Raw genomic sequence first — 12,570 nt, 5'->3', positions numbered from 1 at the left:
CTCGAAACGTCGGAGGTAAATCTGAAAACTTAAATACGCGATTAAGTCCTGTTGTGCATTTTGATAACCCTTAAATAATAGCCAATAATCAGAATAATTATCTGATTCTGACTTGGCTTCCATTTATATCTCAATTATTTTGTCGACACGGCACACTCGTACCTACTCTTGGCTCATATTTCACATTTATGTTTGGTATATTTATTACGAAAACCAACATAAAGACAGGGACATTATCTAGACACCTAAATTACACACTCCATTAATAATATCTTGAAACAAAAGCGACATTAAATTTATATCTCAAATTCCTGAAAAATCTAAGCGCAGATTTAAAAGCAGATTGCCCGGGTATACAGTAAGTTAATACATTACCCGGGTGTTTACCCGGTTCTATTGTCCGGGGCCGGAACATCCGGCCCGGATGTGGGAGGCAAGTGGTCAGTATGTTTTACCTTTTATTCTGGTGTTGCGCGGCGTATCTTTAATATTTAAATTATTATTTCAAGCTAACATGGCCATTTAAAGGATCAGAAGGGTAAATCGCTGGGTGGGTCTGGATCTAGTACGAAATTAAATATTACCTCACCTTGCAGTCAGGTAAAATTTGACAAAATATTATAAATACAAAAAAAAAATGTAGCCTATTTTATACGTCCCACTGCTGGGCACAGGCCTCCTCTCAAGCACGAGAGGGTTTGGGCTATATAGTCCCCACGCTAGCCCAATGCGGATTGGGGACTTCACATACACCATTGAATTTCTTCGCAGATATATGCAGGTTTCCTCACGATGTTTTCCTTCACCGAAAAGCCAGTGGTAAATATCAAATGATATTTCGTACATAAGTTCCGAAAAACTCATTGGTACGAGCCAGGATTTGAACCCGCGACCTCTGGATTGAAAGTCGGGCGACATATCCACTCGGCCACCACCGCTTCATCAAAATATTGGGACCGAAAATTAAAATGGTACCATAGATTAGTGTATGTTATTACTGCGTGGTACCACGCATGTGCGAGTACCTAAGTATTTACAATAAAATGTCTTGTTTGTTAAAATATGGAAACTATATCCAAATTGATAAAAATCCAATACATAAACGTCTGCTATTAAGAGGCCCACTGATTAACAGTTCGCCGGACGATATCAGCCTGTCAGTTAAACGCAAAAGTTGACAGTTCCGAACAACTGACAGGCCGATACCGTACGGCGGACTGTTAATCAGTGGGCCCCTTTACCCGCTGTCCGGGATTACCCCACTCTCCCCTATAACTAAGGACATGGGCGTGGCGCTAGCTAATGAATACGTTCTGAAACTCTGGGGTGCCGAAAGGATAGAACAATAAGATTATAACGCAGATAACTTGTTTGGTGACCCTACCTACGGACCAAATACCGGTGAAAGCAAATATTTGTCGAGCGCAAGCATTAAGCTCCTAATTCTTGGATGTTTACAAACAGCAACACATTCAATAATTGAATAATCATTTATTTAATTATTATATAATTGTTACCATTTGCCTTACCTTATTAATAATATACCTATAAGCCTTACTACTATTGAACTAAGATCTACAAATGCTTGCACAATAAATCGAGTCTTATAATCCAAAGCAGTGGAATATTTTTAATCACTTGAAGATTAAGACGGAAAGCACTAATGACCACTTTTTACTTAATGTACTTACTAAACAAATTAATAAAATATTAAAGTCGTTGCGTCACTTTCAAATCAATTGTCTAGTCATACGGACCTTTAGTTTACTAGTCTGGATAAAGATAGCACCGTTGCGCGTTGTTTTTAACTTAGAATGCGGTTAGTTGTGATTACAATTCAAATTATATCACTTTTCAAATTCAGTTCAAGTGAATCTACTAAACACAGTGACATTAGTTCTACAAAAGTTCCTAAAGAGCGAATGAATTTCACTAAACTTTCACGCGAATGTGGTGTTTATGCTGAAGAATTTGAAGTGGTGACCGAAGATGGCTATATATTGACGCTGTTCCACATACCAGGGAAGAAGAAACCGGTACTCTTGGTGCACGGGATAGGCGACACTTCGAACACTTGGGTCCTCAGAGGCAACAAGTCCTTGGCTATAACCCTGGCGCGCGAGGGCTATGATGTATGGGCTGGAAATATAAGAGGCAACCGATATGGAAGGAAGCATGTTCATCTCAATCCAGACACAGACGAGGCTTTCTGGAACTTCAGTTTTCACCAAGTGGGCTTATTCGACTGGCCGGCGATGATCGATCGAGTGTTGAAAGAAACTAAACAAACAAAACTCAGTGCAATTGCACATTCGCAAGGTACAACATCCTTTTTTGTTTTAGCATCTTTAAAACCAGAATATAATGAAAAAGTTGAATTTCTAATAGCTCTGGCTCCAGTAGCATTTTTAGACCATATAGGACCTGGTATGGCAACAATAGCAAAAGCAGGTCCCCTTATTGCAAAAGTACTGAAAATACTACAAATCAATGAGATATTTGCTGATGGTAACGCAGATAAAAAGCTCATGGAATCATTTTGCACTCTAGGAAAATTGACACAAAAGATTTGTACAATTTTTCCCGTGGGTATAATAACTGGTATCAATCCAGATGGTATAGAATCAGAATTTATTCCACTGTTGTTTGCTCAATACTTCGCTGGTATTTCTCGCAAAACTTTAGAGCATTATGATCAAATATATTTTAGTGGAAAATTTGCTCAATTTGATTACGGACCTTCAAAGAATTTTCTAGTTTATGGGAAAATTGTTCCTCCGGAATATGATTTGGGAAAAATGTTTACCAAAACAGCCATTTTGTATGGTGAAAACGACATGATGGCAACAATGGAGGATGTCCAACACCTTGGAAGACTATTGCCAAATCTAGTTTACATAAAGGCTATAAAAGATAAGAAATGGACCCACATCGATTTCACTTGGGGAAGAGAAGCAGATAAGTATTTATTTGGTGACATAATTGAGTTGTTGAATAAAAATGATCAATGACAATTAAATCATTTTTTTTTTATTGATTTCACTCTAGGTCTTCCTCTTAACAAAATAATGGGCGTTTTATTGTTTCTGAATGCATCCATATCAATGACCGAATGGTCATTGCTCATTCTATCTCTTCTTCTCCTACAACTCCCAATATTCACATCGCTCTGTAAAATTATGTCTGTGACTTTTATTTAACCACCAACATTTATTGAAATTTCACTTTGAGTATTTTTATCTTTCTTTGTCACTTTGTTTGTAGCAAGTTTTTTCTAACTTAACTACGTTATTATTCACAAGTTTTAAAATATCGTTAAAATGGTAAATTTAAAACAAAACTTTACGATTTATACTAGATGTAATAATCTTGAATACTTTTACGATACAATTTTAAAACAAATTCACAAAAACTAATTACAATGCCAAAAGTATCGATACAAAGATCAAAGCGCAAAGAGAAATTGAAACGCATTTTATAGCCGACGAGACCGATAAAAATGTATCAATAGTTCAATAAAAATTCGAGCGGTTTCACATTTAAAATATGCGACTCAAACCGTTTCACAAAAATCAAAAGGCAGAAATAAAATGCACGAATTCCAGAAAAATTTTTTTTCTTTTGAGAAAGTGGGTGTGCCAGAGTATACTCGTAGTTTATTTTTTAATTAGTCTCGCAATGTACATGTGCGATAATCATAGCTTTTTGATTGGCTATAGGGTCCGTGTTAGTATCCGGATTTTATATATAAACACTATAACGCAAGGTTATATTGCGGTACGGCAATGCGGTGGGTCTCATAGAGTTATTTTTAAATTGGTCTCGCAATTTATGTACATGTGCGATAATCATTGCTTTTTGATTGGCTCAGTGCCGGATTTACCACTAGGCTGAGTAGGCTGAAGCCTAAAGCGGCAGATTTTAGGGGGCGGCAAATGTGGGTCAAATAAAATATTTTATGTGCTGTTCAAATAGGGTAGACCAGAATTTATTTGTAAAATTTAAATAACAAGCATAATTTGTCTGTCATGTCAAGACCTTTTTGAAGTACGAAACCCTGAACATGTACCTACCATTTTCTCGAAAAAATTTCGCGCTCGCTACGCTCGCGTTTTCTCGCGTTTAAAGGCCAAACCACACCGGATGCGTGTGCGTGACGTACGCGTCCCGCTGCGTTGTAGAATATGAAAACTCATAAGAGAGGACACACCGCTTGCGTGACGTGTGCGTGACGTGCGCGTACGCGTGACTTGCACGCAACGCAGCTCCGACGAGACAAACCAGCTGCGTGCTGCGTGCACGCGTCCACGCAGCGGAGCGGCAACGTCGCTTCGTTGCGTGCAGTGATGACGTTGTGTTTAACTGCGTTCCCTATGAGAGGGCGAACCGAACAGGTTCGGACACGCACAGCTCGGTGCTGCATAGGTGCTGTGCGTGTACACGCGCAGCCACTTGTATTTATTTACAACTCGGCCGGTGCGCGTGCTGGTTTTTAATACGGATTCAGTGATAAAAGAAAAACTAATTATAATCTTTCGTTAATATGAATGTATATTTACGATATAGCACAAAGATTACCACAAATACGTCTTAAAAAAAATAATTTGGCCTGTGGGAATGAATCGATTTTAGGTATTAACGATACTATTGGAAAACAAGGTTGTTGTATTGTGAACTATTTTGCGTCGGTGAACAATATTATGTACTCTCAACTATCTCGATTCAAATATGAGACATTTTTTTCTTCTAATTGCAATGGCGGCATTAGGTGAGCAGCTTCCATTTGCAACGGGAGTTATAATAACATGATGTAGGTACTGTCGCAGGAGTATTTTATTTTACTGCACGCATGACTGAGCTGCAGCGTGCGCCTGTGTGGCGTGTGCAGCACGTTGCGTGGCGTGCGCTGCGTGACGTGCGCGTCACCCGGTGTGACAGGGGTGCTGCGCACGTCACGCAGCGCACGCCACGCAACGTGCTGCACCCGCAGCCGGTGTGGCTCGGCCTTAAGTACCTACATTATTTGTGACCCATCTGTCTACATTGTAAATTTGGGATGGTCGACGATTCTTGTATCTTCGTGGTATTATAGGTTCCGATTCTTTCCTTTTGAAGTACGGAACCCTAAAAATTTATCTACCTACTAATATATTCTCGAAAAAATTTCGCGCTCGCTACGACTCGGGTTTTCGTTTAGCTAACTACATTTTATTGTTACCCATCTGACCATATCATTGAATGATAGCACAGAGCCTAGTAGAACGCCAGCGGTAATGTCCACGCTATCGGAGCAGCTTCCGTCTACTATACGCCTCATATGCGTCTACCGGATAAAAAGCTAGCGATCCATTTGTATAGCATAGTCTTTCGAGCAGACTCAATGCCAGACCCAACCGAACTCCTTAGCTATATCCAGCCTGACTGCCAATGTCTCACCTTGATTCTCAATGGCCAAAACCCAGCGGTACCCACCGGTCACCGATCAGATCAGGCAAATATAAAGAGGTTGTATCGTCATTGAGTGACAAAAACGGCCCATATAAATCTGTATCTAGAATGTGAAAGTGACGTCACCTTATATGCATTTTAATATGGCTATGGTGTGTTGTACTATAAAATTAAACGCCTCTGATAGGAAAGTACTTTAAAAACCTATAAGCGAGGCGGATAGGGGCGGCAAAGTCGGCACAGCCTACGGGCGGCAAATGTCTAAATCCGGCACTGGATTGGCTAAAGGATCCGTGTGTGTCCGGATTTATTAGGTATATAACATGGTATAATAATAATGATACTCCGCCTGGTATTCTCTTCCGACGACGTGACTGACACAAGCCTACGTCATCATGCGACAGCGCTATATAATAATATGCAATAGCGCTATATAAAGTGGCAATGTTATTGTGACGTAGGCTTGTGTCGCTCTGGGAAGAGAAGACCATGTTTTATTAGACTATGGTATATAAACACTATAACGCAAGGGTGTATTGCGTTGCGGTACGGCACTGGTCAATAGAGTGCTGATCAAGCCTCGGATTCAGTGCGGTTGAGTGTGATTGAAGTATTGTGAGACTACTACGACTGTGGACATTTGCTATTTATTTTAAGACTGGCGACTTCGTTGCAAATAATATGGATAAGATAGTTTTCTTAATTAAGTCATTTACTCTACAGGGTGATTCATGAGACGTAAGCAGGACTAATCCTGCACACTTAGTAACTGATAATTCATCGATCACCGTCGTATTTAGGTGAAACATCTACACTTTTTCCTATTTTTAACTTTTTGGAGTGGGCAAATTTAACTCCCTACAATCATGGTTACCCTACAAGACCTAATTAATAAACATAAAACCTTTTTAACCGTAATGACAGCATTTTGATTACGTAGAAAATAAACTATCAAACTTGAGTGAGATACGAGTTTTCAAAAGTAACCAGACCGTGATGACATTCAATTTGACAGAGAATATCGCATGCATACGCATACGCATGTGCATGTCGTAAATATTTTTTTTTTCATCACGTGTACTAAATTAACGTTAATCTCACTAATACTGATACGAAACAGTTGCTTATAATTTACAAAATGCGCACTGTTAGTCCTGCTCACGTCTCCTGAATCATCCTGTATATGAAGAGTCAGTCGTAACGATAAGCTACTAAATTGGACTCTGTGACGTCGTAACAAATCCACCTGTTTTTTATAGTTATCGTCAGGTGACAAACAAAACTCCTAGTTAACCGTATTAATATCAAAAAAAAATCATTTTTGTTTCATTATTTTTTAGTAATTAGTCAGTTTTGGTTCTCACCTGACGACACGTCTTGTTTTTTCTTATTTCATTCCTTTAAACGATAAAATCATGTTTGAGCAATTACGTTTTTCTATACTAAACTAGTCTGTAATTCATTAGTTCATTACTTATTTAAAGTAAATCTTTATTGTGTATTATGCAAAACAACAAATAACTGAGTCTGACAGAGAAGCCAAGAATGAAAATTCAAACTTACGTTTAACATCAAAATTATATCTAAATGATGTCATATTGTTCTCATTTGACATACTGAATTTCACTTGCGCCAATAATAAGGACACGTACAAGCGAAATACACACGCGAATTATAACTATGAACAATGTAAAAGCGATAATTTTGGTGTGTGAATTGGTCTCGAGGACTCTATGCAGGCTAAGACCGATTATAAAACTAAAATAGTACCCTAACTCCCTATTCTTCGTAGTCAACCAACCTAAGACTCAGGTAGGGCAGGTAGGTAAATCGTATTAAAATTTGCATGCGTTTCGCCACGCTGCCCCGTCACACATAACAACCTATACATCACATTCGTAAACCAGTTCAAACTTGCACCTTATCCCACTAAGATAAGGTACAAAATTGAATGTGCTTTCGAATGTCACTTACCAACCGAATCCTACCGAACCTATCCTACCGAAAACAAATGAATACGGTGTACGGGACCAGATGAACGTTGAATGATGCCTTGCGCACGTTTTGAGGGATTTGGTGTGTTGTTGTTTACCTACTTTAGGTAGGAAGGAAAGCTTATCTACCGACGGGGGAGGGGGGGTTTCGTCGGGATCCTGATAGTGTTAGACCAAGCCAAGTTTGCAGCGATTTTGATAACCCAGACGGTGAAAGTGTTTTTTAAACGTCATATTCTCATAGCAGTTCGGCGTTTAAAATAACACTTGCACTATGTACATATTCCCCCCAATGTGCCAAAATAAATAATAAATATAAAGGACATTATCACCCAAATTGAATAAGTCCCACAGTAATCTCAATAAAGGTTGTGTTGTGGGTACTTTGACAACGATATATGTATGGCATTATTCATAATCGCGATACTGGCCTGAATTAGCTAAGAATCGTTTGTCTTTATCTGTCATTTTGACTTATTATTTGTAAGAAAGGGATAAAACATTATTTAACTAAATATGAATAAGGGGGTTAATACATAAATATCCATCGAGATAAACCCAACACACCTTAACCTCTAAAGTCCCTGCGTACAATTTTTTGTACATATTCCAAAATCTATTTTGTATACTTTTATTGTGTAACCAAATTCTAATTTAAAAAAAAAACAATACAATTGCTCTTGGGTCTCAGGAGGTTAACTAATGCCCACACTTGTGCACGTTACCTCCCACGTACGGTAATTAATTAAGTTAATTAGGTAAATGTATATGTTATGTTAAAGGCTTGAGTAAATTAAATAACGTCTTGTAAATACCGGTAAGCTTTTAGGTGAAACTGTAAACTTTCTTCAACAACCTTAATGGGTAAGTGAGAGTGTATTCAGGAAACTAAGGGCCCCCCCACATCTGGCGTCTTTCGAGCGTCGGCGTCTGTCGGCGTCGGTCCAGCGCTATGTAAAATGACGTCGCCGCGCAGTTGCGTCGACGCTGCGTCGACGTTTCGTCGACGTCGGCCATAGAATTGTAGACGCCGACGCTCGAAAGACGCCAGATGTGGGGGGCCCTAAGATGCCAATCATTTGCGCCGTAGCGAACTCTTCCATATGAGTGCAACGGATAGACTTTAGCGTATCGTTCGCTACGGCGCAAGTGATGGCATATTGGCTAGGCACCCAGGTAACAAAAAAAATTCGTCAATGATATTTTGAAACTCGATCTGACACTGACACTGGTTACCGACGTGACACTGATAGCGACAGCTAGCGTATACGTAACTTAAAAATAAAACACCAAGTTAAACAAACCCACAGAACAAAAATACATGAATAAAAAAGCGGCCAAGTGTGAGTCGGACTCGCCCATGAAGGGTTCCGTAGCAGCAAGTAACATTATAAAATTGCGGTTTACGATTTATGACGTATTAAAAAAAAACTACTTATTAGATCTCGTTCAAACCAATTTTCGGTGGAAGTTTGCATGGTAATGTACATCATATATTTTTTTTAGTTTTATCATTCTCTTATTTTGAAGTTACAGGGGGGGGGGGGAACACACATTTTACCACTTTGGAAGTGTATCTCGCGCAAACTATTCAGCTTAGAAAAAAAATATATTAGAAACCTCAATATAATTTTTGTAGACCTATTCATGGATACCCCACACGTATGGGTTTGATGAAAAAACATTTTTCAGTTTCAGTTCTAAGTATGGGGAACCCTCAAAATTTATTGTTTTTTTTTTCTATTTTTGTGTAAAAATCTTAATGCGGTTCACAGAATACATCTACTTACCAAGTTTCAACAGTATAGTTCTTATAGTTTCGGAAAAAAGTGGCTGTGACATACACGACGGACAGACATGACGAATCCATAAGGGTTCCGTTTTTTGCCATTCGGCTACGGAACCCTAAAAACACATGAATAAAAAACACTTCATTAAATTTAAAAAGGTGTCAACCATTAATCCGGAAAGCTTCCATTACGGGGTTATTCCTATTCGCTCTTTCATGCTAACTTAGTAAATGAAAGAGTTATGTAATTAAGGATTATGTGACGCGGTTTTGTCTGGAGGCTCATTCGACTTGATTTAATGACATTTCGTGACTCTACGTCACAATTAAGTAACCGTACCTCGAGTCGTTAACATATACAGGGTGAAATCTGGGTCGTGTAGCAAGAAAGAAAAATAAGACTTGCCACTTAATTAGGAACACAACACTGTAGATTAGAGTGCATTAATTTGTATTTTTTTTGCACATACAAAAATAAAATACAAAATAATTTCTTATTTAGGGTCATGGTCACCCTACAACTTGACAAGACGAACATCTAGAATCTCGAAAAGAAAGTAGTGGTAACTTACGATAATTAACTGATAACACTTATCTTCGGTTTTACATTCAGTGTAAAAGCAATTAAAAAGTTTAAAAATAATTTAAAGACTTTATTAAAATTATTTACAAGCACTGGGACGGAGACTCCACAAGCTTTTAACAAATACGATCACAACTTAAACATACTTCAGGAGCTGCTCAAAGTGTGATCCGTTTTGCTGTCGACACAATTCGGCTCGTCCTCTTAGGTTATCTTTTAATCTGCCGAGAGCAAAGTGATTCATTTTCACACTTTCAAATGCTCCAATATCTCGCTGACAAAGCTCTTCGATGGTACACCAATCTTTTGATTTCGCCCCAGAGAAAAAAATCCTAGAGCGTCAGGTCGGGACTACGAGGAGGCCTTGCCACGGGTCCGCCGCCGCCTCGGCCAATCCAACGTCCCGGGGAACTGTTCATCAAGGTAATTGCGTACTCGGTGTTCAAAATGAGCCGGAGCACCATCGTGTTGATAGTGTAGGTTATGCAAGTAATGTTCCGGCACTTCTCGCAGTAATTCAGGCACCACTTTTCTCAACATATCAATCGATAACGTTGGTGAAATAAATCCCGAGCAGTGGTAGCACGACGTGCTTGGTAATAAAACATTACCATGTCAGACCGCTCAACATTTGAAAACGGATATGCCACGGGCATCTTTCTGCTTAATTATCTTTAAAATTACCAGAATTAATGAACTCAATGTACAATCTTTGAATGATTTTATTTATTTTAAAGTTTTGGCTTTGTCATAACAGTGACGGTTGACATTTCTTACTCATCTAATCAGTTGTTTATTAAATAGGTTTTAACAGTAATTGTAAGGTAACCATAATTTCTGTTTTTAACTGGGATACTTAAATTGTTGATTAATTAATGAATAGCTGCAATTACTTAAAAATTAACTTTATACCTAACATCGCGTTAATTTACCGAGTTAAGTACAATAGGTTTGAATCACGACCCAGATTTCGCCCTGTATTACGCTAACGTCTACATAATTTACTTTCTATACATCAGACTAAACTATACATCGAAAGTAAATTAAATGTTAGTATAGCTTCATAGGGTAAGTATAGGTTTATAAAACGTGTTGACTTAAACTTGTTGTCGTAAACTTTTTAATATAAAATATTATGTCAATTGTCCGGGACAATGAAAAACAATGAAACATTAACCCTTGAATATTAAAATCTAAAAGAAAATGTAACCTAGTTTTCAATAACATTTGATATTGAACAAAATACAGCATACTTAGTTACTAATTTAGAACCAACGCCTATGTGAGCAAATCGCTAAGTACCTAATAACTAGCACTAATGACTAATAACACTAAGCGCCGGTACAGATGGACTGCAACTTGTATGGGAACTGCACGCCGACGTTGCAGTTGGCATGCAGTTTCCATACAAATTGCAGTCAGGTTGCAGTCCTTCTGTACCGGCCCTAAGTACATGACATCTAGGCACCCTTTATAACGTGTATATTCATAAAAACCTCATTTAACACCAAAATGTTTGATATGCATATAAAATATTCCATAATATTTTTATAAGGTTCCGTTTTCTGAAGTAAGGAAGCCTGATAAATATATAAAATAATTTTCTCTCCCCTAACCAATCTCACTTCCCCTAACTTGACAACATATCCTAATCAACAAGGATTATTTTTTCGCTAAACAATCCTTAAATTGAAATTTTGCAATTTTATGAAATAAACATCACTGTTCTATGTTTTCGCTACATGCGTCACGTGATTACGTTAAATTGGACCTATGACCAATATCGTGATACTTAAGTGAATATTTCAGTATATGTGATATCTTCAGCAGTCAGATAATATTTTTTTTGGTGAACCCCATCGTTTTTTGGAGTCGGTTAAAAATACGTCAACTAAAGCCCACTTGCACCAATCCACTAACCCGGGTTAACCGGTTAAACCTGGAGTTTCCATGGTTACCAGTACAATTTGGCAGTGAGTTAACGGTTTAACCAGTTAACCCCAGGCTAGCGGAATGGTGCAAGTGGGTCTAAGGGTAACAAACATTCCATTTCTGACCGCAGCTGCACTGCTAGTACGAACGCGTCGGTGTTATTGTCAATTTCCATAGTAAAATGAATGGTAGTGCTGCTGTCGTTGGAAATGGACTGTCACCTTAAGCATGATCCCTTGAAATTAACATACTTCATACGTTACTTGGTCTTGCATGTGAAATTTATCAATGTAATATACAATTGTACAATATTGTCTATCATAGTTATCAAGGGTTAAACATCAGACGCGATTTTGCAAATATTTTGTGTGAAAAATTTCTCTTCAGCGATAAAACCAACCATAGTTTTACTTCTACTCTTAATATTGTGATTCGTTTTCTTTTATCACAGTGTGCAATAAAACATAAATAATGGCAAAATTCCTCATTATACGGATCAGCCTCACCCCGCTCCCTGCTAGGCTCCGTTCAGCGCGAGACCCGAATATGCCTTCCTCGTTGATCGGTCTAACACGCCTACCTGTTCGTATAGTGCGCTGTGCTTGCGCTTGCAATAATAAATCTTCTTGATTGGACTATTCATACTACCTTGGGGGAAAACGGGCTTTTGTTCAAGTGAATAATTTTATGACATACGTAATGTATGACAAAGTAATGACTTTGAAAAAAGAACATAAATAAAAAGATAAAAGACATTTATTTTCTGATTACGATAAGCTCAGACATGTTCAGACATGTACAAACATGTACAGACAACGAAAGGA

General features: G+C 38.2%; 1 protein-coding gene and 1 long non-coding RNA gene across 2 annotated transcripts in view; one reads left to right on the top strand and one right to left on the bottom strand.

The window, feature by feature from the left end:
* The window catches only part of LOC134669210 (uncharacterized), a 50,011-nt gene extending 40,517 nt beyond the window's left edge, over positions 1–9,494 (bottom strand). The window contains exon 1 of the long non-coding RNA XR_010098873.1: positions 8,850–9,494. This is a non-coding gene — a long non-coding RNA (uncharacterized LOC134669210). The remainder of the gene's footprint in view (positions 1–8,849) is intronic.
* LOC134669208 (lipase 1-like) lies at positions 1,923–3,013 on the top strand. The gene has a single exon (XM_063526725.1). It carries the CDS (start codon positions 1,923–1,925, stop codon positions 3,009–3,011), a length of 1,089 nt encoding a protein of 362 aa, XP_063382795.1. The 3' UTR covers positions 3,012–3,013.
* Positions 9,495–12,570: the final 3,076 nt, after the last annotated feature.

This window comes from Cydia fagiglandana, chromosome 12, assembly GCF_963556715.1.
Source record: "Cydia fagiglandana chromosome 12, ilCydFagi1.1, whole genome shotgun sequence".
NCBI lineage: Eukaryota > Metazoa > Arthropoda > Insecta > Lepidoptera > Tortricidae > Cydia > Cydia fagiglandana.
Note: the sequence above shows the minus strand (reverse complement) of the source record. Positions and strands in the feature narration are given on the sequence as shown.

Excerpts from the sequence above, each read along its gene's own strand:
- LOC134669208 (XM_063526725.1), top strand. The coding sequence starts at position 1,923 with ATGAATTTCACTAAACTTTCACGCGAATGTGGTGTTTATGCTGAAGAA.